The sequence below is a fragment of the Theropithecus gelada genome, chromosome 1 (genome assembly GCF_003255815.1).
Source record: "Theropithecus gelada isolate Dixy chromosome 1, Tgel_1.0, whole genome shotgun sequence".
NCBI classification, from domain to species: Eukaryota; Metazoa; Chordata; class Mammalia; order Primates; family Cercopithecidae; genus Theropithecus; species Theropithecus gelada.
The window spans coordinates 157,615,440-157,642,016 of NC_037668.1; the positions used below are offsets into that span (position 1 = coordinate 157,615,440).

The 26,577-nt window shown below is 49.4% G+C and overlaps 1 protein-coding gene across 2 annotated transcripts in view; it reads left to right on the forward strand.

Moving 5' to 3' along the window:
* PLXNA2 (plexin A2) overlaps positions 1–18,085 on the forward strand; it is a 218,933-nt gene extending 200,848 nt beyond the window's left edge. For both annotated transcript variants that reach the window (XM_025353797.1, XM_025353791.1), the window contains exons 20-32: positions 254–488; positions 1,798–1,940; positions 2,614–2,882; positions 4,932–4,998; positions 5,222–5,368; positions 6,026–6,185; positions 6,536–6,639; positions 10,376–10,475; positions 11,438–11,628; positions 13,177–13,346; positions 15,869–16,081; positions 16,748–16,898; positions 17,574–18,085. In XM_025353797.1, coding sequence (XP_025209582.1) covers positions 254–488; positions 1,798–1,940; positions 2,614–2,882; positions 4,932–4,998; positions 5,222–5,368; positions 6,026–6,185; positions 6,536–6,639; positions 10,376–10,475; positions 11,438–11,628; positions 13,177–13,346; positions 15,869–16,081; positions 16,748–16,898; positions 17,574–17,669 — 2,046 coding nt within the window. In that variant the 3' untranslated portion in view covers positions 17,670–18,085. The remainder of the gene's footprint in view (positions 1–253; positions 489–1,797; positions 1,941–2,613; positions 2,883–4,931; positions 4,999–5,221; positions 5,369–6,025; positions 6,186–6,535; positions 6,640–10,375; positions 10,476–11,437; positions 11,629–13,176; positions 13,347–15,868; positions 16,082–16,747; positions 16,899–17,573) is intronic.
* Positions 18,086–26,577: the final 8,492 nt, after the last annotated feature.

A 26,577-nucleotide genomic window follows, 5' to 3' on the forward strand; every position in this document is an offset into this window, starting at 1 on the left:
GGCTCTCTTCTGCCTCGTTGTCTTACTCACCCCCTCCATATCTCCTCATCTCTGTGTCCTACATCAAAATGGATATAAGCTGAGAACACAAGAAAAGAAAGGCAGATGCCAAGGCAGGAAGTTGCTTTTTATCCAGATCTGCACTGTGTGGTTGTGGTCTGTCATGTCCTTCCTCACACTGTAAGGATCTGCTGGCATGCCAGGGCTCTACACCTTGTGCATCCGTGTGCGTCTGTGTGTGTACAATGCACAGGTTCACGTGGGCGGGATGGTGTTCTCGCCTGGCTCGGTGAGTGTCATCTCAGACAGCTTGCTGACCCTGCCAGCCATCGTCAGCATCGCGGCCGGCGGCAGCCTCCTCCTCATCATCGTCATCATCGTCCTCATTGCCTACAAGCGCAAGTCTCGAGAAAATGACCTCACTCTCAAGCGGCTGCAAATGCAGATGGACAACCTGGAGTCCCGCGTGGCCCTGGAGTGCAAGGAAGGTTAGTGGAAGCACACCCTCATTTGCTGGGTCCCTCTTTCTCCACCTGCCTTATTGCCCTTCTCCCTGCAGACAACTCCCATCTTTACTCCCATTGTTGTCAGCCATGCCTTTGCATTCCACTTTCACCTCTGTTTTCCCAGAACTTCTCTTGCCCATAGGGCCAGAGATATCCAATGAAGAATGCCCACTGCATGAGGACCCAGGTCCAACTACATTGTTCTAGTCTCTTCTTCGCCCTGACTCATCCCACAATCTGGCCAACACCTTCTCCCTCTCAGGGCCTCAATGTCCCCACAGTCAGAGCCCCCAGGCTCCATAGCCTCAGACTCTAGATTCCCCATGGGAGTGTCCAGCTCCTGTTTTTTGCACACTATCTTTGCAGCACGTGAGAGCAATGGCAGGAAAGGCAGAAGAGCACCTGCCTCATCTCCCCCAGGGTTTGTTTTCCATCAGTGCTGCAGGCTGAGCACTCTGAAGGCCGCCACTTGCTGGTGTCCTTGGCTGTGGACGTGTGTGGGAGTGCACTTTGTGTTTTCTCCTGTGTACCACGCAACCACAGCCTCGAGGTGACGAGTGTACCTGGCGTCCTCTCAGGCTGAGGACCTGGCAGGCTCTCAGGGTAAACAGCTCAATTAGGAATGAAAACATTTCTCCTTTTGCTGCAAATGTCAAGATCAGAAACAAGCCCTCTGCTGGATGACAGGGAAGAGTTGGGCTGGGAAATACGACAGGTGGAGCCAAGGCTCTTCCTGGCAACAGGGCTGGTGAGTTTGGGAGAGGAAGGAGCCAGGAAGACAGGTGTGCCACCACCAAGATGAGGCTTCTGAAGCCCTTCCCGTCCCAAACTCGGCTCTGAGCTGAGCGTCTCATGACCAGGCCTCCCCTAGGCTTTTGCATCTTGATTTATTGTCTTGCTTGGAAAAGGGCAGCACTTTGCCTGTTCTGGTCTTTGCTGGACCCCCTGAGCCATGGTCTCTCACCTGCCTCCAGCACCTCCGGGATCTTTACTAAACAGCCCAATCATAATATTCTTTTTTCCTTATTGTAACTACACTTGTAATATGTAAAGAGAAAATGCAAAATTATAGATAAGTACAGAGGAGAAAATAACATAAAAATCACCCATTTCCCCACCACCTAAAAAAGATAGGCTGGAAGTAGCCCCGCCCTCTGGAGACACACCCCCATCATCCTCAGAGTTTCTACACCCTAGGTCCTCCCCTCCTCCTTTGCAAACTTCTTCTCCCTCTTTCTCCTCCCCCCACTGGGGCTTCCCCACGAGCCTGTCTGTGTGCTTATTCTCATAGCTTTTGCTGAGCTCCAGACGGATATCAATGAGCTGACCAGTGACCTGGACCGCTCGGGAATCCCTTACCTGGACTATCGTACCTACGCTATGCGAGTCCTGTTCCCAGGCATCGAGGACCACCCCGTCCTGCGGGAGCTGGAGGTAATGCCTGCCTCCTGGGCCCAGCCACCCAGCAGGGATGCAGGCCCAGTGTATCCTAGGAAATCCAGATGAGACCCAGCAGCACAGAGTAAGGTTAACAGTGAAGAGGGGTCAGTAGTTTGTAACAACATCTCAGCAACAGAGCTATCAGGAAGGTTACGGCCAAGGGGGCACCCAGGCTTGTTGGGATGGTTCCAGGGTAAAGCTCATTGTCATTTTTTAATTAATGACTGAAATAATTAACTAAGATACTGCCTCATTCTAAAATGGATTTAAGATGGCTTAAAGGAAGACACAGGATTCTATGAGGTTTGTTTCTTCATTTGTTGGTTTGCCTTACTAAAGATAATAAATCAGGCAGAGGAGATTAAGGGGAGACTAATAAACTGAGAAGTTTGAGGGGGCGTCTCCTATTCTATCCTTGGGAAAATCAGGCAGCCTCCCCTCTGAGAGCTCCGCATGGAGCCCAGCCTCCCCGGCCCAGTGCAAGGTCAGAGCAGACAGCTGTTCCTACATCATCGCAGGCGGGCGGAATAGGGTTGGGGTGGTGATAGACCTCAAAGATAGGGTCCTACAGGTAGCGTCATTGCCGGCAGGCCCTCAGTGAGACCCTCGGGTAAGAGGCCCGATGCCTGTTCTCTAAGGGCATCATCTCCACCACGCCCCACCCCAGGTACAAGGAAATGGGCAGCAGCACGTGGAGAAGGCCCTGAAGCTCTTTGCCCAGCTCATCAACAACAAGGTGTTCCTGCTGACCTTCATCCGCACCCTGGAGCTGCAGCGTAGTTTCTCCATGCGCGACCGGGGCAACGTGGCTTCGCTCATCATGACTGGCCTGCAGGGCCGCCTGGAGTACGCCACCGATGTCCTCAAGCAGCTACTCTCTGACCTCATCGATAAGAACCTGGAGAACAAGAACCACCCCAAGCTGCTACTCCGGAGGTCTGGCCCGCAGCAGTGGGTGGAGAGGGTGGCAGGAGTCTGAACGGGGACAGAGTACCTCATTATAGCAGGCCCCACGAGCAGCATGAGAAGGCCCATTCCCCAGAAGGGGCACCCATTCAGAGCAGCCTGTGTCCTCACGTCTCTGCAGGGCAGAATCTGACTTTCCTTCAGCCCAGGGAGACTACAGAGTCCCGAAGTTGCCCAAGCGTGATGGACAAGCTCAGACCTTTGCTTGGATCTCAGCTGGAGTCCCAGCTCTGCCTCCTGCTAGCTCTGTGATTTCTAGCCAGTGTTGTAACCTCTCTGTTGTTTAGTTTCCACCTAGACAAAATGAGAAAAATAATTCCTATCTCACCGTCTCTTCCTCCCCGTGTCTCTAGAGCTGTGCTGTCCAGCACAGCAACCCCTAGCCACAGGTAGCTGCTACAAATTAAAATGAAATAGACTGTAAAATCCAGCTCCTCCATTGCCCTAGCACCTAGCCGCATTCTAAGTGTTTGGTCGCCACATTGCAGCTAGTGGCCACCATACTGGACCACACAGATAGAGAACATTCGCATTATCGCAGGAGGTTCTATTGCGTAGCACTGAGCTCGGGATTTGGACAGCCTGGAAGGCTGTGCCTTCTGAGCTTAGCTTCCTGGATCTGAATCACAGCATCCACTACACATGCCCGCTGCAGTTTTCCTGGCAGGGGAGAGGGTTAGAGACCTCAACATCCCCTGAGCCTAACCTCCCTAGAGGCTGTGGGGAGCCAGGCACAGCTTTGGAGTCCTCTGGGCAGCAGGGGCTGGAGGGTTCCACCTCCGTTCACCACCCCTCCTCTTTAGCCTTCCTATAGCAAGGTCTCAGGCTTCCAGACCCCACGTGGGCTGAGGAGGGAGGAAGAATGGCTTTGTTTTATGAGTACTGAGCCCCCATCCTGCCAATCTGAGCACTAGAAACTCTCATTAAGAACTGTTGTATTTAAATTAGAGCTAATCTCAGGCACAATGCAGGGAGAGGGTGCTGGGAGGAGCCAGGGGAGAAAGCTACAATTTTTTCTGCCATTGTCACTCTCTCCCAGGCCCAGATTGCAGAGCAGCCCTGGCAAATGCCTGGGATTTACTGCAACCAGAGGGTATAATTTGCACCACGTGCAGGGAGTTAAAATACCCCTCCGGCATCCTCTTCACTGAGGGTCTGTCACAGTCACTTTGTTCCTTCCCAAATCCCCAGATCTGTAGCCCTGGGACGGGAAGGGGAGGGGGGCCAGTGCTTACATGAGCAAATACCCTGTTGGCAAAACACTTAAGCATTGCTCTCTACCTGAGGGCTGGGATCCAAGACCCCACATGACAGCAATAATGACAGCTAATGCATAGTGCTTAGCAGGTGCCAGGCACTTTTCTTAGCACTTTACAAATACAAATAGTAACTCATTCAACCTTGACAACAACCATCGGGGGTGGATGTTATTACGACTGTCTCCATTTAGAGATGTGACTACAGAAACCAGAGAGGTTAAATGACCTGCCCAAGGTCACACAGCCAGTGTATGGCAGAATCAGGATTTGAACCCAAGGAAGTCTAACCCTGAGTGTTTTTGGAGGGGAAGGGACCAGGTACCTTCCAGATAGGCAAAACAGGGTACTCATGCAGGCAAGAAAGCCCCGAAGGACCGGGAAACTCTCTAGTTATCACCCTAAGACCAGAAGTGAGTTGGGAGAACCGGTTCTTTATAGCCCCATGGGATAGTGAGGTGCCTTTATCCACAGACCTTGTCTCAGATGCAGCCAAAGCAGTTCAGAGCACCACGGACCATCAGGGCTGAAAAGGCCAACCCCTGCATTTTCATAGGAAATTGAGGCCCAGAAAGAAGCCACCCCTACCCCCAGGTCACAGTCTAGTTACTGGGCGAGCTGGGCTGGGACCCAGGTGTCCTGACGCCCCACCCTGCGTTCTCGCATGCTCCGTTGTTCTCTTGGGAGACCTCGCGACAAGCCCAGGCCCCACACGGAGGCCCCTCTGTGAAGGACTGCCCCTTACCCTTTCTTCCTTCCCCAGGACAGAGTCTGTGGCTGAAAAGATGCTGACCAATTGGTTCGCCTTCCTCCTGCACAAGTTCCTAAAGGTGAGACAGGGAGTGAGATGGGGCCTAGAGTCCAGGGCAGATGGTGCTGCTGCTCAGATCCTGGCCACAGGGCTGCATGGGGACCCCTTCCCTCAGGAGCAGGAACCTGGACTGGGTGTGCTAAAGCCCCTCCTTCCACTGGCCTCGCTCCGAGAGAGGAAAGGGAAAATGTGCAAACCTGAGGAGGCCATGCCCACACTTCCTGCCCTGCCTGTGCCCACAGGAGTGCGCAGGGGAGCCACTCTTCATGCTGTACTGCGCCATCAAGCAGCAGATGGAGAAGGGCCCTATTGACGCTATCACGGGCGAGGCCCGCTACTCCCTGAGTGAGGACAAGCTCATCCGGCAGCAGATCGAGTACAAGACCCTGGTGAGGAAGCCAGAAGCTCGGGGCCCGCATGTGTATCTTCTGCTCCTGCCCCTTACTCTGCCTTCTGTCCATAAAAGCAGTCTAGGGGGTCAATAAAGAGGATGGGAGGCTGGTCTGGGGTGAGTCCAAAGGGCAGCTACGTGTACCAAGAGCAAGGCAGGCAGGCCCACCCCCCAATCCCATCTCATTTGGTAAGCCCTAAAAAGCACTCCATGCCTCTGTTTACCCTAGACAATATTGGGGGAGAAAAAAGTTCATCCATCATTAGGTATTGGGTAATTGGCATTATGAGAAAGATGTGTGTTGGTTCCTAACATAGAGGCTTTGGGGAAGTGCACCACTAGTCTCTGATACATCTAGAACCATCTCTAAACACCGAGGGTGCCTCATTCCAGAACTGTAGTCTCCCCTAAGCCATCCAGGAGCTAGAAAGTAGAGTCCTGGTGCTTTGAGAATGAAGAAGTGGACACAATGACTCAGGCTGTCATTTGGCAGATGTTACGAAGGTGAGGGAAACTGAGTCACAGACCAGAAAAGTACCCTTATTCCCCCTATAAAGAGTGAACTTTGGAAAAAGAATATTCTGAGGTCCTGACCCTCTCCCTCAAACTACTCCTTCAGCTCCTGTCCTGCTCACCCTCTGTCCCCCACTTGTAGATCCTGAACTGCGTCAACCCTGACAACGAGAACAGCCCAGAGATCCCAGTGAAGGTGTTAAACTGTGACACCATCACACAAGTCAAGGAGAAGATTCTTGATGCCGTGTATAAGAATGTGCCCTATTCCCAGCGGCCGAGGGCGGTGGACATGGACTTGGGTAGGAAGCCTGGACTCGGAATGTGAGGGCAGGGGTTGAGGGATGAAAGAAGGGAAGCTGCCCTGCACACAACCCTTGCAGGGGCATGACTGTGTCCTGGCCAGGTGAGGCCCATGTGAAATGCTTCCCGCTTTGGGCACTGCCTGTTCAGATGTGGCTGTCTCTGAGGAGACCCACGTGTTTCCTCTGCTGCCTGGGCCCATGGAGCGCTAGATGTCTCTAGCCTCTGTTATTGGTACCAGCTTGAGGGGGCCAGGCTGCCAGGTCCCTAGAGAAGGTGCAATCGGGAGACACTGGCTCACAGCCCTCATCCCTCTCACGTTGCTCCCTGCACCACCCCCTCCTCCCAGAGTGGCGCCAAGGCCGGATCGCCCGGGTCGTGCTGCAAGATGAGGACATCACCACCAAGATTGAGGGTGACTGGAAGCGGCTCAACACACTGATGCATTATCAGGTGAGAGGGGGTGTCTCTTCCCCTCTTCAACTTCCCAGAATATTCCCTTCCCGCTAAGCCTTGCTCTAAGGCCTCAAAAGTCTGAAAAAGATTTTCCTCTCCCTGCTTTCCTCCTCCTACTGGAGCATAGAACAGGGATTCTCAGCCATGGCTGCCCATTGGAATTACTGAGGGAACTGATAAAAAACATGAGTGACCAGACTCCACCCTCAGAAACATATTTAATGGGTCTGGGGTAAGGTCTAGGCATTTCTATTCTGTGTATCTCTACATTTGCAAAAAAAACAAAAAAACAAAAAACAACTGTATATTGCAAAGCCCTCCACATTACCTGGCACTCTCTCTTTAGCATCTTACTAACGCAGCCCACACCTCTGACTTACAGTGGAGCAGGGAGTTGGATAGACTTCTCTTGAGGTCTTACATTCTTCCTCTTAGTAGCTGGTTTCCTTGGGAAAATTACCCAGGCTTTCTTTTCTCTCACCTGTAAAATGGGGCTCCTGGTGAACCCTGCCCCGTACAGTTGTATGGAATAGATACAAGATAGAAGGTGAGGTATTGAGCACACAGGCAGACACATTGAATGAGCAATCAAAAAAAAAAAAAAAAAAATCCCTGCAAAAGAACACAAGATCAAGGAGGTATCTACTCCCGCGTCTTCTCCCCTCCCATGGTAACCACTCCCAGCTGGGGGGTCTCTGTAAGATTAAGCACAGGTAGACAGGTTGGGATTCAGAAAAAATACTAAAATAGAAACTGGAAATAAGAGACACCAAGGGAAATTAAACCAACCAGAGGAAGCGCCTCAGGCTGCAAGACCCATGGGATCGTCTGATTAATAACATCCTCCCATGTCCCTGTCTCGGAAAGAAAGATTTGCAGAGGGGCTGGCAGGCTGGGCTCTCAGGCACTGAGCTGCCAACCACCAGGTGCTGGAGCTGGCAGGAGCCTCCACGGCACAGAGGAAGCTAGGGCACAGGGGATCCCCAAAAATGCTCTTCTCCAGGCTCCATCTCCCTGACTCACCTGCACCCCCCATCCTGACACCCTGCCTGGACCCCCGCCCAGAGGACATGAGTGTGGTGTAGTGAGAAGAGAAGAGACTTTAGAAGCTATATTTAACCCCTGCTTCCCCACTCATTGGTGTCGTGACTTTAATCTCTCTGCACCTGGGGCTCCTCATCTATAAAATGGAGATAACAACCCTTACTTGTGAAAGTGTGAAGTGCCCAGGATTGTACTTACAGATAAGGTAGCTGCCATCACTCCCTGTTAATTCTGTGCACATACACACATGCCCAACCACCACCACTTCATATGGTGCTTAATGTATCTGGTAGAACAATTGTAATGAACCAATTAAAGTTGAATAAGAAAGTGCAAAAGAAAACAGCATGATGCCCCCAAATCATGAGTTTCTAAAGGGCAGGAGTGGGGTCTTTCTGCTTCTGCCTCTGATACCCTAATGCTTGTTACTGGGCTTTCCAACCTGCGGCTCCCAATCAGAAGAAGGAACTATTCTGTTCTTTTGGTGCTGATCATACAAAGCACTTTCAATTCCCTGATGTCATTTATCATTCATGTATGCATTCATTCCTCAAATATTTACTGAGCTTTTGCTGAGTGCAAGTCACTTCCCACATGCTAGCCCTGAGTGACAGGGGACAGCAGGGAGTATTCCCCGCTTTGGGAGACTGTGATGATGATGATGCTCATAATAGCACCACTAATACCAACATTTACTGCATGCTTACTGGATACCAGGCACTGCTCTCAGCCTTTCTGTGTTTTAACTTCTTTAATTCTCACCACAAACGACATGCAATTATTATCCCCACTGACCACTAAGGCTCAGAGAGGTTAAGTCCTGGAGCAGGTAGGCAGCAGAGTCAAGGTCAGACCCAGCCGGTCATCTTGACCATAGATTTGCACCACTTGTTGGTTAAGACAGAGAAAAACCAAGGACAAGAGAGGTTTAGTGATTAGACCTGCAATTGAGTTGAACTGTGGTCATTTGAGTCACCTTGTGAATCTTTCATTAGGTGACAAAAAACTATAAATGATAATGTAATCTGTTCTCCCTGGGAGTGTAAACTCCTGCCCCTGCCAAGCTTTCTGGGTATCATTTCTGGGCTGTCAGTTATAAGGAGAATTCCTGAAAGACAGAGGTAGAGACTGCCCCCCTCCCTGCCCTGGTGCTGATGGTACCAACAGCTGACAAGTCCAGGGAGCTATTCTAGCTGGGAAGTAATGGAGTCTTGGCACCTTCCAAGCACAGGACCTTGGAGCTTTATACCATCAAGTCAATGCACTGCCCTCTTGTTACCCTCTCTGGAGTCAAAGGTCCTTTGAGCCTCTGCGGAAGAAAATCTGCATAATCTTAATTAACAAAGAGATGTTAAAAAACTTCCCAGGCTTCTGCAGATTTATAGGGAGGGTAAAATTAAACACCACCACTAAAACCCGCTATCAGGGAATCTCGTTAGCACTAATGTTCATTTATAGTTTGACTTCCCCACATTTAATTCTTTTTTGGTGGGAGAGAGGGACTGACAATTTAAGACCCAGAAAGATGGTTTTATGACTGGTGCAGCTATAAATCAAACTTATAAAGTTCATAAAAATTGTTAAAATAAAAAATGGTTTAATAGGAATGTTTTATGGCCCATAACATTATTATAGCTGTTTTATTCCCTCTGCGTTAGGGGTTTAATTGGATCGCCACGATTCTGGGGATTCTCTGTTTTTATTGGATGGAGGGTAATCTTAAATCAAAATGGCCCCAAATGTCTTCAATATGGCTCCTCATTTATCAGCCCTCTCCCTGCAGGCTGGGTGCTGAGCTGGGGCGCCCTCATAGAGGATGGGACAAGACACCATCTTTCTCGCTCAGTCCCCAAGAGTGGCTGCCCTTTTGGTGAAACTATTTGAAGTGATCCAGGCATTATAGGACCCAGGCCAGAAAGAAAGCAGAGCCAAAAGGGAAAATGGGCTTCAGACCAGTGTGACTTTAAATAAAATTCCACGTTAGAATGTATAATGAAGAGAACATGTGCTCTGGAGCCTGACAGACCTGGCTACAAATATTGGCTCTACCATATATGCATTATGTGACCTTTAAGAGGTTGCTTAGCCTCCCTATGATTCCATTTTTTTTTCATCTGTAAAATGGGAATACTTGTGCGTAGCTCACGAAGTGGATGGGAGACTGGGTCTAGCCCAGTGCTGTCCAGTAGAAATATAATGCAAGCCACATGTGCAAGCCACATGTGTAATTTAAACTTTTTGTATTAGTCACATTAAAAAGGTAAAAATAAAAAGATCAATTAATGTTACATAGTTTATTTAATCTAACTGGTCTAAAATCATTATCATTTCAATATGTAATCAATTTAAAAATTATCAATAAGAGAGTTAATATTTGTATTCATACTGTCATTGAAATCCAGCATGTAATGTATATTTATAGCACATCTCAATTTGGACACAGCTCATCTTAGTTAGGATTAACCACATTTCAAATGCTCAATCAACACACATGGCAAGTAGCCATTATATTGGGTTGTGCAGCTCTAACCCAATAAAAGCTCAAAAAGCAGCAGTAATGGTTGTTTCTAGTATTCCTGTACTCTTTGCTCTCTACCCCACAGCTATCTTATAACCCTCTAGAAATACTTGACTCCAACTTCCCAAGACACCTACAGTCACCACACTGTACCTTTTGTACCCTTTTCAGGTGTCAGACAGGTCGGTGGTGGCTCTGGTCCCCAAACAGACCTCCTCCTACAACATCCCTGCCTCTGCTAGCATCTCCCGGACATCCATCAGCAGATATGGTGAGAACCAGGAGGGCAGACTGGGCAGCTCAGAGCAGAGTCTTCTGCGACCTAGCAGGGCCCACTCTCTACCCCTTCTAACAGCAGGCAGCCCTTGCTCCTGGGCTGTTGGTTTCTGTCCTCCCCAGTCCAGGCATTCCCAGGCAGCCTGCACCCTCAGACCTGTGGGAGCAGGTGGCATCATGTGCCCTTTCTTTGATATCCCTGCCTGGTGGATGAATCAGAGTGGCCCAGAACCAGGAAGACACCTGGCTGGGGGTTCATATATCCCAGGTTGCCTGGGCCAGTCCAGTTTATGCCTGTCGTCCTGGCTGAATTATTAAGAGTGCCCCTCCCTTTACTCTTAAAAGTGTCCCAGTTTGATCAATAAATTAGAGGAGTACTGGGGCCCCCAGACCCTCTGGGCAATGAGGTTATGGCACCTCCTTGTCCCTTATTTTATTTGCTCTGGTTTCATGTATGCACTAAGGCCTTGGGCTTCCCAACCAAAAGGCACCGCAGGACTGAACCCAGCAGCACCAAAAAGGGCTCAGGAAATTCCATACCCCAGGCCCCATGCAAGAAGAGACCCTTAACTCCCAAGAGGAGAATTACAACTTACAGCTCTTTAGTATCCAGATTTCCATTAAAGCACTGACGAAAATATCCTATTGACATTTTACCTATTAATTATTCATTGCTGGGAGTGTCCGAGTAGAGGTGACTCCCAAATTCCTGAGGGTCTCTCTAATTCACAAAATTTATAAATCCTCTTCTAAAAAATCCTTCAGGCTCTTCTGTCCTCATGCCAACCAAGGATCCCTAAAATAACCTACCATATATGAGGTCCCTGCAGCCCCTTTTCAGCTGAAATGAGTTTATTCTGAGTGGATGCAGCAGGCGGGCAGGGATTCTGGGAGGATTCTACAAGCAAGGACGGTGACTCAGTTACTCACAGCCCTCCACCACCCCCTTCTCCTCAGACTCCTCCTTCAGGTACACAGGCAGCCCCGACAGCCTGCGGTCCCGGGCCCCGATGATCACCCCAGACCTGGAAAGTGGGGTCAAGGTGTGGCATCTGGTGAAGAACCATGACCATGGTGACCAGAAGGAGGGTGACCGGGGCAGCAAGATGGTGTCTGAGATCTACCTGACCCGGCTACTGGCCACCAAGGTAACTCCTGCTCTGCCCAGACCGGGGAGCGCTTGTTAGAGGAGCACGTACCTCCACTCCACAACACAGAAAGGATGTCTAGAGTGTGTCCTTCAAGAGGACCCAGTCAGATGGTCCAGGTACAGCTGGACATGGTGGCTTACGCCTATAATCCCAGCGCTTTGGGAGGTCAAGGCAGAAGGATGACTTGAGCCCAAGAGTATGGGACCAGCCTGGGCAACATATCAAGACCCAATCTCCACTAACAACAACAAAAAAGAGAGATAGTCCAGTTCCCCGGGCCGGGCTTCCAAACAATCAGGCCACTGCTGTTCTCTACCCTTTGGCAAAAATAGCAAGCGTATCTTTGCTTTCTGCATACTTCTTCAGGCTACTGTTTCGCTTCAGAGGAGTAGCTCTCTCCCTCTGGACCCCTTAAGCTCTAGGAAGGCACTGGGGTTTCTTGCTGATATTAGTTGGATAGATATGCTGGCCTCCATTATCATTGTCCTTTCTATCCCCTTTCTGGCCACAATGGGAGGGAAAGCACAGAGGCCTGGCCCTGCCAGTAATCCAAGGGGAGGCTTCCCCTTCCCATCCCATCCCACCCCAGCTACCCCCAAATGTTGATGCAAGCGAGGCTACATCTTCTAGCCTTCCTAGCAGGTAACAAAATAAGCCTGTAAGTATGACAATCAAGGAGCCCATATTTTCCAGGCAGGGCTAGATTTCAAATACTCTCCCCCATGGACCCTCCAACAATGGCACTGAAGTTTTAATACAGTGGCATCCAACTTACAGCTCTCAGACTTGCTCCCAGAGTGGCCCAGAAATATTCCACCAGACCCCATGTCTCCATTTGAGCTTTGCCTGATATGCTCAGCATAACAATAAGAGACCAACAAAGAGATAACAGACAAGGCTAGAGGTTTCTACTGACCCTCAGAGGTGTGCCGTGAGCCTGTAAACTGTGGGAGCCAGGCCAAGTCTTATCCCTGTTCCAGAAACCCTCCAGAGCCCTGTGGATCAGCACTCTGCCTGGGGGTGCTCTTGAGTCTAGACCCTTCACCCGCATTCCACACTCCAGATACCACTTGTCCCAGGCCACCAATATCCTAAGCCTCTTCATACCTTTCTATCAGACTCTCCCGGTCCTGCTGTGCTCCTGCCAGGAGGCACCTGGTCCTCCAGCTTGTTCCTTGGACACCTTTTCCAGACTGGCTTACAGCCTGTGTCCCCTCATTCACCCATGGGAAGCCCGGACTCAGGGCACTTCCTGTCTTCCTATCAAAGACCCTGATCCTACACCCTATGTGGAATGTGGAATGTGGCTGCAGGTTGGAGGAGAGATTCTTCCCTGGGATCCACAGCCCACCCAGTTTCTCCCACTTCCCCAGCGAACCAACAGTACCCTTCCCCCGCACCGCCCCACCCCACAACACTGCCTGCACAGCCTCGTGTCCCAGACAAATTTCCAAGGCAGGATGGATCCAAGGCACCATCTGGTATGCCTGTCTGCTACCTGCCATCACCCCCGCTCCATCTCACTCTCCCCAACCCCTCCTCCAGGGCACCCTGCAGAAGTTCGTGGACGACTTGTTTGAGACCTTGTTCAGCACTGTGCACCGGGGCAGCGCTCTCCCCCTGGCCATCAAGTACATGTTTGATTTCCTGGATGAGCAGGCAGACAGGCACAGCATTCACGACACAGATGTGCGGCACACCTGGAAAAGCAACTGGTAAACCCTAGGGGAGCTTGGCAGGAGGTGCAGCCTGGAGAGGCCTGGAGCTACGAGGGATGAGGACCAGGAGACGGGAGGGTGGGAGGGTAGCCTATTCTCGGCTGGGGCTGGGTGATCCGAAGCTCCTGGAACAAATAGTGCACATATGCTCTGCAGAGCCCACACAGTCCCCAGCTGCCTGTGCCAAGTAGGGTCTGCCTGGCTTGTGGCCCAGCACTAGGATGCACCCTTGAGTCCCCCAAGAAGAGCCTCCTCCCCTGGCTGTGAGATCTCTGGTTCTCAGGAGAAGGGAGCTGGGGGAGCCCATGCGAAGAACTGCATTGGAAGCCTGCAGCAGAGCTTCACAGCCAGGCATGGTGGGCCATTCTGAGTGGGGCAGTTCTAAGGCACTTCCTGAGATGGGGAAGCCCTGAATTAAACTGAGACCCCTGGTGAAGTTGGTCAGCACTGGAGAGGGGTTCACACCTGCTATAGACTTGAGCCCACTGACAGGGAGGATTTCATTGCAAACTTGAGCTCTTAAGGCCAAGTGATTATCCTGGCGCCATAGCTTTCAGGAAGCAGCAGGCAGAATGCCCTGTAGGCATGACTCTCTCCCCTAAAGTCACCTCCGCAACCAGACCAGCAGTGGGAGAAGCCCTCAGGCCCCTAGTAGGAGACTTTATCCTCATGGGTTTTGAACCTGGACCACAGACCAAGCTAAGGACTGGCTTTCAGGTCAGACAGGACCCGGCCAAAAGCTGGCATCAAAAGGCTTCCTTTGGGAAAGAGCACGGAGAGGGGAGAGGGGAGGTCCAGGCATTTGGGTTGGGCAGGCAGCCCATGCAGCTGTCTGGAGTCAGCGGTCTCCTCAGAAAACAGAGCCGACACAGATGGGCCCAGGCTGTTATTTGGGAATCAAAAGTCCTAGCAACCAACAAAACACTTTGGAAAAAGCCAACCCCAGCCCCATCTATTCCTTCCTCCTCCCGGGTCTTGTGGTCGCGGAGCCTTCCTCAATCTGCAGCTTCGATCACAGTGGAGTGAAATGGATAGGCTGGGGTGGCCCTAGGGTTAAGAGCCCACAGTCCACTTTGCCAGGACAGGCCTTCCAGATCTGCATTCCCTGGACAGCACATGCCTGTCCCCTTTGCTTTGGAGCATCCCCAGCCCAATGCTGGGAGAGGGCAATTCAGGGGAAATCAAGAGAAAGTCCAGGGTTATCCCCATCTCTGTACCTTCGGCGTGCTGGCCAGACCCAAGTAATAGAAATGCACTACCCTGGCATTGAGGTGTGGAGAGAGTTTCCTTATCCAGACCTCAATAGCAAATGTCCAGGGAAGGATTACCAGAAACTACCCAAGGCTGCCAGAAGAAGGGGAGGGCAGAAGAGATGAGTCAGCTCTCAGCTGCAGCAACTCCTCCTGGGCTAAAGGAAAGTGAGGGATCCTGTTGTGTTTTGGAGGATGGGCAGAAATCATCATGGAAGGGCCCGAGTCTGGGTAATGCAGATCTTTCCCAAGACCTGGCGCTACTGAGACATTTGGGAAAGTTTGGGGCCCATGAGAGTCAAGAGAAGATGAAGAAGGGGAAAGAAGAAGAAGCTGGGGAGCTGGGAACATCGTCTCAGGCTGGAGGACAAGCCTGCGACAGGGCCTGTTCCACAGAGGAGTCAAAAGAGTTAAAGCCCAGGAGACTGCTGGAAAAGAAGGCAAAGCTGGGAAAGGAAGTAAAAACAGCAGCTGTTCTGATTTTGAAGGAGAGTAAATGGGCTTATCTGCTTTATGGCCTAAGGAGCAGAGAAAACTCATTCTCCTCTGGTTATAAATTCCCAAGTTGCAGAAGGAAGTCTCCTAACTACTGATCGGTTCCTCTTGGTGGGGGAAAATCTCTGAGCTACAGCGAGTCATTCCCAGGATGCCAACAATGGCCTCCACTTCTCCCTCTGCCCCTGCCCAAATACAAGAATGCCCTGGGGAGAGTCATGAAAGAAATTCCCCCAGGGGAGCCCATTCCTCGGCCCAGCCAGGCCAGGCCAGCCCTGGGAAGTAGCTTGGGCAGCCGGGCTGGGCGGGGAGCGCAGGTGGCGCCCTTTGTGCCCGCTCTGAAGCTGAGCCTGGGGCTGCTGGCTGCCTTCTTCTGGACAATGGCCACGGGCACTGTGAAGGGACTCCAGGAGCCTGGTGGCTTTGTTTGAAGCCCTGAGAAAATGTGCTGTCCCCTGTACTTGGGCTTGCCTAGGGGCACAGAGGCCTTTAGAAAAGTCTCCCAGGAGGGAACAGAACACACCCAGCCCCACCCCTCGGATGTTAGAGATCAGGGTCAGCGTCCCCTTAGGACACAAGGTGCCTCTCCCTCCATTTCTCCCAGGTCAGTAACAGCTTAGGCTAAATTCACCCTGGCTGGACCCATTTTCTTCCATTTTACTCCTTTGCCCCTTCAGGTGGACGATTTGAACTTTGTGGGGGAAGAATATCAGTGGGCAGCAGAAGGGGCATGGCCCGCATGCATTCTCAAGTCTGCTCTGCCTTTCCCCACAGCCTCCCTCTGCGCTTCTGGGTGAACGTGATTAAGAACCCCCAGTTCGTGTTTGACATCCACAAGGGCAGCATCACGGATGCCTGCCTCTCTGTGGTGGCCCAGACCTTCATGGACTCTTGTTCAACGTCAGAGCACCGGCTGGGCAAGGACTCCCCCTCCAACAAGCTGCTCTATGCCAAGGACATCCCCAGCTACAAGAGCTGGGTGGAGAGGTCAGTAGCACCCTCAGAACAGGCCCATGCCCCTATCTCCCTGCCCATTCCCCGCTCTGTAGACATCACTGACCGAGGACTCAGACGATGGTGTCTGTCACCTCTTCAGGACTTCCCGCTCCTCTCCCTGCCCATACCCCCTGCTTCGGGAAGAAGGGCGGCTTTGTGCCCGTGGAAGTCAGATGATTATCATCCTAATTACCATTCACTGAGCATGTGCTAAGCACTCAGCGTTCTAATAAGATTTTGTGTGTATCATCTCATTAAAATGTCCAGCAGAGTTGTGGAGCCGCTATTATTATCCCCATTTTACTGATGAGGAAACTGAGGTACAGAGAGGCTAAATAACTTGCCCTGCGTCACAGAGCTAGCAGGTAGCAGAGCTGGGATTTGAACACAAAGAGCCTGGTCAGAGTCTGGGCTTTTAACCACTCTGTTGGGTACCGCAGCCACGAGCTCTCAGCTAGATGGAATCTCCTGAAGAAACCCTGGCCTTCAGCCTCAACGTCAGCTTGAAGCAAGAGGCCAGAGGAAGCCACATCAGAAGAGAAATAGGAGGCAGGAGCAACTGGGGACATCAGTGCCCTCGAAGGACCTGGGCCCAGGGTAGCTATAGGTAAATGTTTGCTGAGGCCTCCATCAAGGCGCCTGTCCTGTCTCTGGCAGATACTACGCAGACATTGCCAAGCTCCCAGCCATCAGTGACCAGGACATGAATGCCTACCTCGCCGAGCAGTCCCGCCTGCACGCCGTGGAGTTCAACATGCTGAGTGCCCTCAATGAGATCTACTCCTACGTCAGCAAGTATAGTGAGGAGGTGAGACAGGGCCCCAGCGGGGACAGAAACCAATAGGCAAGGAGCAGGAAGCCTGACTCAGTCCTTAAATAACAATAGATGGCAATTTAGAAAAACATTCAGGGAGTCAGAAGCCCATGAGCTCAAAAATTATCATTCCTTTATGAGGCAACTCAACTCCTGATTCACTGAAGGCTTTATACGCTTCATTGTCTTTCACTCATTGTTAACACAACAAATAACACTTTTAATCATTTGTTTTTCAGTTCAAAGTATTGTATAATTAATTTCATTCTCTCTTAATGAATCAAACTATTGTTTGCACTCGGGCGGATCCTGTCAGTTACATTTCGGATAGACAGGTGGACTCTAATACGAATACAAGTTGAATAGGACAGCTTTGGAAAATTCACAAAGCTTCTCTAGCATTGAACCTGAAAGTAGTAGTAGTAGTAGCAGCAATAACTAACACTTGCATAGTACTTCCTATGCCAGATAATGTTTTAAACATCATGCATACATACATATATATAGGTGTGTGTGCATGTATTCATTCAGTTAATCATTTAAATTATTTAAGGTTACGTGCATGAAGGCAGAATGGAAAGGTAGACAGGGTGAAGAGGGAGGACTCTGGAAAACGGTGTCTTCTATTCTGAGTCCTGAAGTCTTCCTGCCTTTGTTTTTGCTCCTCAGCTCATCGGGGCCCTAGAGCAGGATGAGCAGGCGCGGCGGCAGCGGCTGGCTTATAAGGTGGAGCAGCTCATTAATGCCATGTCCATTGAGAGCTGAGAGGAGGAGCCTCGCATTCCTGGGAAGAGGGACCCGTCCAAGCTGTCACACTGGGAGTCTCAGATGGAAGGACAAGTGATGGGGATCAGGCCCCAGAGCTTGCTGTCCCCTGAGACCCCATCCTGGGGAGAGGGGAGGGCCCCTCTCCCTATGCAAGCCAAGTTTCGTCATAGCCAGTTCCAGCCTGGAGAGACAGTGGGCGTCATCCATCCACAGTGAGAACACCAGAGAACCCGGGGCCGGGAGAAGGTGGTTCTTCAAGCCGAGAGGCACGAGCTGGGGACAGTTCTGCCTCTGTGACTGCTGCTTTGCATGAAAACTCATTTGATGTATATTGGGGAAATAATAAGAACTTTATTTAATTTTTTTTAAGAAAAAGGGAAAAAAACAGAAATAAAACAAAAAGCCGCCCTGTTGATCCCGTCCAACTTTTGTTTAATTCTGATTTCTGTCTCCCTTCCTTCTTTTCCCCCATTCCTCCTTCTTTATATAATGCCCATTTCCAAATGCCAGAAAAAGCAAAGAGATGCTGAGAGACATTGGAAAGAAAATGACTATCTCCTTTTCCTTGAAATTAAAAAAAAAAAAAAAAGTGAAGAGGAGGAGAAGAAGAATGAGCACAAGTATGCACCAAACACTTCGCAAAAACGGAGGCCAGTAAAACCTGGAATTATACCGGCAGCCAGAAGAGCATGGGACTTCCAGAACTTCGCAAAAATTGCAAAGCCATCAAGAGCTCACCCTGGCTGACTGGAAACGGAGCTTTACCTACCACATACCTGCATATTCTCATCTTTTGAGAGGAGATGCGTACCTAAATAGTACCAATGCTTTTTGCTACTGTTTTTTGTTTTGTTTTATTTAATCTTAAACCTCAACAAATGAGGAACTGGTGTTTGATATGTTTCCTTTCAATTTCCCTAAAGTTGCTATGAGAAGTGGGGTGAAGTGGGCCTCTCGCAGACCAGATGCCTGGCCTCCCTGCGAAGGTTGGGCAGCTGGGCGGCCCTGCCTCACGTCAATCCCTGTCATAAACCAGGCACCCTCGGGAAATGGCCTGGAGGTGTGTGGGCCAGGCCTCCATGAGGTTCCATTTGGAAGTTGATCTGGTGACATGGGTGTTTGACTTTGGAGTTCACTCCCATCATCCAGTAGTTCCTGGCAATTAAAAAGAAAACAAAAACCAAACACTGTTTACAGCAAGCAATACTTGAAGAGCATAGGTTACAGAAGCTGCAGTATTTATTACTATGCTTTCTTTCTTTCATTCTCTTGTGCCTGGAGAGGGGAGACAACCCTTCGCTCATATATGGAAGCTCCTGACCATCTGGGCCTACAGCACTTCCTCAGTAGAAATGACTGTGGCACGCCCACGTTACTACCTTCTGCCTCTCTTTCTGCCTCTCATGGACTTGTGGGTGTGAAGGATAAGTGGATGACTTCTCACTGGACTTTCCTTCTCTGTCTCTTCTGATGACGCCTAAAACTATGGATGACCAAGTCTCCTGAGTGTAGTTTCCAAACAAAGAGACCAAAGCTCCATGCCCAGGTCCAGAGGCCCCGTAGAAGCCAGTGGGAGTCATCGAGAGGAAAGGAGCTCTGTTGGTGTCAGGACCTTGGTGGCCAGGATAGCCATCGGAGTGTCCAGGCCTCCCACATTAGCTTGGATCTGAGCAGCCAGCTCCAACTTCTCTGCAAGCAGCATTGGAGTCAGGGGGTAGGAGGACAAGGGAAGCAAAGGGGTGGGACTGGGGAAGATAAAGAGGAACAAGCTGCCCTTCCTCACTTTTCAAAGGGTTGAGAATCCTAGGATATGATGCTGGGAAGCTAGACCAGCTCCTCCAAGAGAGACTGGACCAGGGTCATTTTCTCTGCTATTAACTCTGGGCTCCAGCTTCTCTGTGCCCTGCTTTACCTCCAAGTGGTTCCGATTTCCAAAGGCCCTGCTGACCACATGTGATTCCCAGGAGAGGGCTGGGGGAGGGGAGCGTAGGGGGCTAGCTTCCATCCTTGGCGTGTAGCTTTGGATCGCTGTCTAACCACACAGCAGACGTTGCCTGGTCCCCCCAGCTCTAGTTTCTTGCCTGAATGCAGCTGACAAATGGGAAGAGAAAAGCATTCAGCAAAATACTCAGGAAACTTGCTGTTTTCATTATAATTCACAACCAGCCATGCCAAGGCCACTTTCTTTTGAAAATCCACTTCTGTTAAAGTTTCTCGGGCCCTATTAATAGCCTGAAGGAAATACTAATGACTGGCCTTCCGCACTAAGCCAAAGTGTTTGCTCTTCATAGCACCCAAAGCTTATCAGCGCAGAGCCCATAATTCATGGAGATAAAAGGAAAGGAGATACAGGCAAAAAGAGTGTGAGCAGGAGACTTTATGCCACCCGTGAAAAAGTCCAGCCCACCCCATCTAACTTCTGAGCTCTGTTTGGGTGAAGATTTTCTGGCCACACGGCTGCTCAGACTGGCATCCAGGCTTTGCTCCACCAAGAAGCTAAAGGCAGTTGGACATCTCAGCAGCATCGCTACCAACCCTTAACTCAATGCATCTACCTGGCATCTCCCAGCAGTTACTTCTGGAGATAATTCACTGCCCCTGGGGCATTTCCTTGAAGGTTTGTGGAGAGTGTGGAGAATGATGGGGCAATGGCCAATTGGAGGGTGGAGAGGGAAGAGCCAGAGCTGGCTACGAGTGGTTTGGCCACATTTCTCAGGATTCCATGCGAGAGTTGGGGAACTTGGGCTGACAAAGGAAGTGGCCTGGGGCATCCTTTAGGAAGGAATTAAGAAAAGGGAAAAAGCTGGACTCAAGCCATGCCATGAGGGTGAAAGGTTGTAAGGTCCTGCCCCCTTTCCAGCTCGCCACTTGTTCCTCCTCCACACCTCTTGGCTTTGGGCCACCAAGAACCAATGAAGTTCACACCCTTTGGAATGAGAAAAAGAGGGAGTTGGTTGGCTTCTCTTCTCCCTGTTATCCAATTTGAGGATATTTTGACCTTGAGTAAGGATGAAGTGTTGAAGCCACAGCTCCTCTCTACAAGAAGCCATTCATCTTAGAGGAGGCAGAGACTGAAGTCTCTCTCCAAAGTCTATCCAGCTTTGCTTCATTTCATTGATCTGCACAAGAGACAATGGTCTGGAAAAGAAAGATGACCTCAGAAGGGTGCTTGGCAAGACAGAGGATGCTAATGGGTAACGGAGAGCACTCCCTCCAGCTGGCCCTTGCTGCTGCCTCCCGTCCTCTGCATGGGGTCAGGTGCTTCTGTGCTTGCCGTCCTACCTCTCTCCACAGCATGGTTCTCAAAACCATTTTGATCCCCCATTGGCAGAGAGTTCCCCTCTTTACAGAGTTCAGTCATTAAAAGCACGAATCAGCTGTTAATCTCATTGGAGGAGGGAACTGTTTCCTGAATTCATTCATTCGGGAACCTTCTTGAATAGCCACTGTCTGCCAGCCACTGCTCTAGAGATGGGAAAACAGTATGAAACAAAACCAAGGTCTTTCTTCCAGCGAATTTATATCCTTCAGGAAGCTGGTTCCTGCCACCAACTTAGCAGGCAACAGTTCTCCTCCCCTAGTGGCACAGGGTACCAGTTTTGTAGGAAAAGGGCTCCAGCAAAGGAAGAGAGTAGACCAACCCAGCTGCCCAGCTGCCTTACCTTATTCTGGGGCCATTCCCCCAGCGATGAAAGCTGCTCTTGTTTCTACTGCCACTATCTCTTCTGGCAGCACATCACCTGCTGCTTGAGCTCCTGACCTTCCTTCAATTCCACTAAATGAGGACAGGAAATAGTCAAGACCCCTGGCCCTGCTGAGCGTGAAACAGAATCAATGGATGGGTATGCTGGACGAAAAATGACCTGGATAGAACAAATACGGAGCATTTGAAAGCCTCGGGCTGATAAATCTCCAGGTGCATCCCGGTTGCCACACCTGCCCCCATTAACCTGCTGCTAGTAAATACTGAGCCAGCAGCTGCTCCAGGACAGGCTGTTTTTTTCTCAGCCACACTGCATCTTGCATGAGACTCCTGGGGCCTGGGCACAGACAGAAAAGAATTGAGACTCAGGAGGCTCGGTGGGTGAGAAAATGAAAAGTGGCTTCATAGACACAGGGCTGTGGGAGCAGATCCCACGGGGAACTTGGGAGATGAACTTCAGGGCCTTCCGATGTCTTGTCTCAGGAATATGCTTTGAGAAAAATGGTAGCATCCTTTCCATAACTCAGTCTTTCTTCCCTAGTTTCCCTGAAGTGTGACATTTTAGTATCTGGAGCTCAGTGATCCCCATCAATGAGGGATAAGGTTTCACTCTTGGTATTTTCTAACTAGTACCAAGGAAAGTCCTGAGACATGATCACGGCCACTGCTCGGCAGACAGGGCCTCCGCCCAATAAGCAAACTGGAGATTCCTCAGCCTCTCGTGGACACCCACATCTCGTTCTTCTCAGCGCAGAAAAGCTCTCCCTTCAGCCTGAGCTGTCTTCTTTCTGCTGCAGTGCAGCCTGCTCCCTCCTGCCCTGGCCACAAGGAAGGTGGGAAACATCTTCTGCATTTCAAAGTCCTCACTTTGACTTATTTGGCCTTCATCTTGGCATGGAAGGTATAGCAGGCAGAATGGAAATGGTCCCCCCAAACAGAACAGATGTTCTTGCATGTGTAAGGGAAGAAAGGACAAGCTCTCTATCACATGAGACTAGGGGCCAGAACCCACCTGCCTTTCCCCACAACTTTTCTTGCTCAAACCCACTCCTCTTGACACACTGGAATCTGTATTATATATATTTTTAAGAAAATACAATGATGGTTGTCTGGTTTTGTTGTTTTTACAGGTGTTGTGGAATAAAAACTGTAAGAAAATTAAGTATTTAAAATGTTCCAATAAAGTGGGGTTTTTTGTTATTCTAATATATTATTGTGTACCTATTGTAAATACGAAACACTCCTATTTTGCAAGCTGAGGACACAATTTGTACTGTTGTTATATATAAATAAAGTTTACTGAATTAAAAATCCTTAAATCTTTAAATAAACCTGATTGTTCAGCAGCATATATGCAGAATAACATTTTACGGGCATATTTAAGAAGGGTACTCATGGAAAGATGAGCTAAGTTGTTTTGAGGGAGTTTTAGAACTCTCTCTGGAGCCAGAGCTTATTAATGTACCAGTCATCATCATCAACATAACACAACACACACACACACACACACACACACACACACACACACACACACACACACAGAGGATGCCCTGGCTTATACCGGTAGGTGAACACTGCCCCCTAGTCCCAAGACCTCAGAATACAGCTTTTCTCCAACTGGAGGCAGCAAGTGCACTCCATGAGTCAGGACACCTTCCCAGAAGTGAAGGGAGGTTTCAGAAGAGTGAGATCCTCCTCTGCCTCCATGCTTAATACATGTTCTTCATGGGTATGTACACTCATGTGTACAAAGTGCACTCATGTGTTTGTACAAAACATGTATTAAGCACGGCCTGGCACTGTGGTAAGTGCTGGGGGATAACATAATACATAAGAAAGAGGTGATCCTTGTCCTCATCAACTTTTTAGTGTAGTGAAAATCATAAGCATTCTTAAAAAGGAATGTTTCACCATGCATTGAGAAGGGGTGTTTTGGTGTTTTTATTTTTGTTGTGTTTTGTTTGTTTGTTTTTGTCATTTTCAGTTAATGGATTAAAGGTAAATAAAGGGAAAGATGCCAGATAGTGTGTGCTTTTAGATCCAGTGCAGGTAAGACAAGAAGGCGGGCCCTGCCTAGGGGAGAACAGCAGCTGGACTGACAAAGTCCAGAGGCAGCATGAACATCACAATTCCGCAGTAAGGCTGAGAAGTAGGGAATTGATCTTAGGACTCCTAATCCTTAGGGTTCCCTTAACCCAAGGAGTTCATGCCTCCTCTCCTCTGTACTTTCATCTTTCTGTTTTAAATTCTGGTATTCCAAAGTGTGTAGGTAACACTTCTGCTCTCTGGTAAGAGAAATAGATGAGAATAACTCAGGAATCCATCTGACATCTCAACTTAGCATGCAAGCAAACTGCTGTTCACTGTTTTCATGATAATGGGACCAAGAGAGTTCTGGGTCTTCAACCTCATACCAAGCACTAAGAGTAGAGCCTCCTGAAGGATGAGGTGCAGGCCCTGCCTTCAGAGTGCCTGCCGTCTAATATGGACAGCTAGCACACAAGGGAGAATATGGCCTGGGACTTATAAAACAAAGCATGTAAACAAGTGCATGTTGGTAAACATGGTGTGTGCTTACCGCTTCAAAGAGATCATAATTGGGAAGATCGTCAGTCCCGACTTAGCAGCCACTGAGTTCACAGTGTGTCCCCCATCCACACCGCACACATATACACACACACACACACCCTTCCCAAATGGAATAGAGAGATGCAAAAGCTGGTCCCGAGGGTGAGAAAAATGCAAACATAACACCATGAGGAGTCAGGAGGAGAGGAGAAGAGTTCAGTGCTGAGGCATGCATGTAATTAGTGTGTCATTTTCAACAACACAGTGGGCCTCAGGCCTGGGGAGTGCACCCTTGGGCCTGGGGAGTGCACTAGAGCTTTTTACTAACTTTAAACCACCCTCCTCTTCTCTCTGAAATGCAAAACTAGAACCCTGGAAGCACTCTAGTGTCCAGCAGTGAAAAAGGTGTCTTTTCTCAGTAAAAGCAACAATATGGCCCCGGTGAGCTCCAATGTGGGACGGAGCAATTAGATGAATCTTGCCTCTGTCACTGCCTGACTGGGCTCCTGGCTTCACAAGAGGCTGGGATGCAGGGAAATTTGGACAGAGGAGGACATTTCTCAGTAAAGGATCCTTACATCCCTGAGTTTTCCCCAATCTTCTTTTTTCTCCCCTCATCCCACCACCATCTGTGCCCTCAACAACTTGGACTTAGGGTATCCCTACTATTAAATACCTGCTGCAGAAACTACCATCCTCTGGAAAGGAAACAAAGGAAGAGGATGGAAGCTACCAGGCTGTCTGTCTTGTTCACTATCGTATTCCCAGAACAGAGCACAGACCCTGGCCCACAGCAGATGCCCCATAAGTAGGTTCTGAATAAACAGATGATTGAACGAATGGAACTTGGGAACCATCTACCAAATTCCAGGCTCTGGAACATCCTCCCTTTTAGGCTTCTCATGCTCACATGATAAGAGTTTTCCACTTTTAAGTCTGAGACTCAGAGAGATTAAGGGATTTACTTAAGACTGCACAGTTGCAAAGTGGTAGAGCCACAGAGGTCTGATTCCAGACTTCATATTGCACAGGCTTTTTCCACTGCACCGTACTACCTTTCATTAGCTCTGGAACCATTGAGTACTTGGAAGTCCACCCCAGAAATGGATCCTTCCTCTTGCAACAAGAAGATCCTATGGAGACACTCTTCCTCATTCACTAATAGTCATATTTGTTCAATGCAATCAATATCTTTTCCTCACTTGCTATGAGCATGACACTAGACTAGGTACTATTAGGGACACAAAGGGGAGGGAAAAACTAAGTCCTGAAGTTGCAGCTTTCCCAGGGTTTACAATCTAATGTCAATACCAAATCATTATTCTATAAGAAAAAGACTCATCCCTTTTCTTAGGGGTACTTCTATCTTATTTTTACCACAAATGCAAAATAATTTTGCCAAACCGCATCAGTAAAACACTCAGAGACCTGGTTTCCTCAATTTGAGGGTAAAACCTGCATGATAAGACACTCAAGAGAATTTAGGGAGAGGGGTGCTGCTGATTATCTTTGCTTGATCGTATTGACACCACGAGCTACCAAACATCTCTGCTCAGCAAGTGAGCTGAAAGACAGACGAGTCTTCCACCTGTTTTGCATTGGCTGCTAGAAGCTTAGAGCCAAATGAGCAGCCCACCAAAGCACATGTACAGAAATTTCCACTGCGTGTTATTGCATTCATCTTATTCCTGGCTTTGCTTTATGTCTCTGTCTCATTTATCTTGATTCCTCACTCCTACTCCTTTCTAATTGCTAGGTTTCATGTATCCCTGGCTAAGAGCATAGGCTTCGGATTCAGATTGCCTCGGGTTGAATTCCATCCTCAAGCTGTATGGTCTGAGGCAAGTTATATAACCTCTCTGTGCATCAATTTTCAAATCAGTAAAATGAGGGTAATAATATGCATCCAATAAGGTTTTTATATGGGTTAAATAAGGTAATGTATGTAATGGACTAAATAAGTATTACAATAGGTAAATGAGCAGGAGAGAGAATTAACCATACATCCTTCTTTTACAGGCAGCCCAGCAGGACCTACAGGCAGGAATTGATGAGCATCTCCATTTGACTGTGGGGAGAAGTTGAATTAATAGAAGTTTTGGAGATGAAAGTTGGTGCCTGAGAGTTAGGTCCTTAGGAGACTAGTCATGGATGCTGACATAGGAAAATAGAAGATGAATCAAGGTTTCACCCAGTGGCAGAACCAGCTATGAACCTGCCAGTGAATATGCTCTAGATAAATAGGAAGTGGCAGACAGAAGTGGATCAAGCCAAATTTCTATGTGCTAAGGCCACAGAGAGGGCTCAGTTGGCTATAAGAGTCTGTCAATGGCCTCCTGAAAGCATGCCTAGGTCAAGGGTCTGATAAGGATTTGGGGCCTACTAAGAAAGGTGCTTCTTCACCCTGAGAGCCAGGGGGCAGGGCCAGCTCACAGGTAGAGGATAACAGCAACAGAGGGGAGCAAAGAGGCTGGAGGCAGAGGGCACAGACCCCAGAAGGACTATTCCCAGCAAGAAGTCAAGGAAGTGGAGTAGGAAATGGGCTGGAGCACTCACCAGACCTGAGAGGGGGATTCACCTGTCTCCCCTCAGGGAAGAGTCTGGGCACCTCCATCCTGAGCTGGTTTTAGGTAA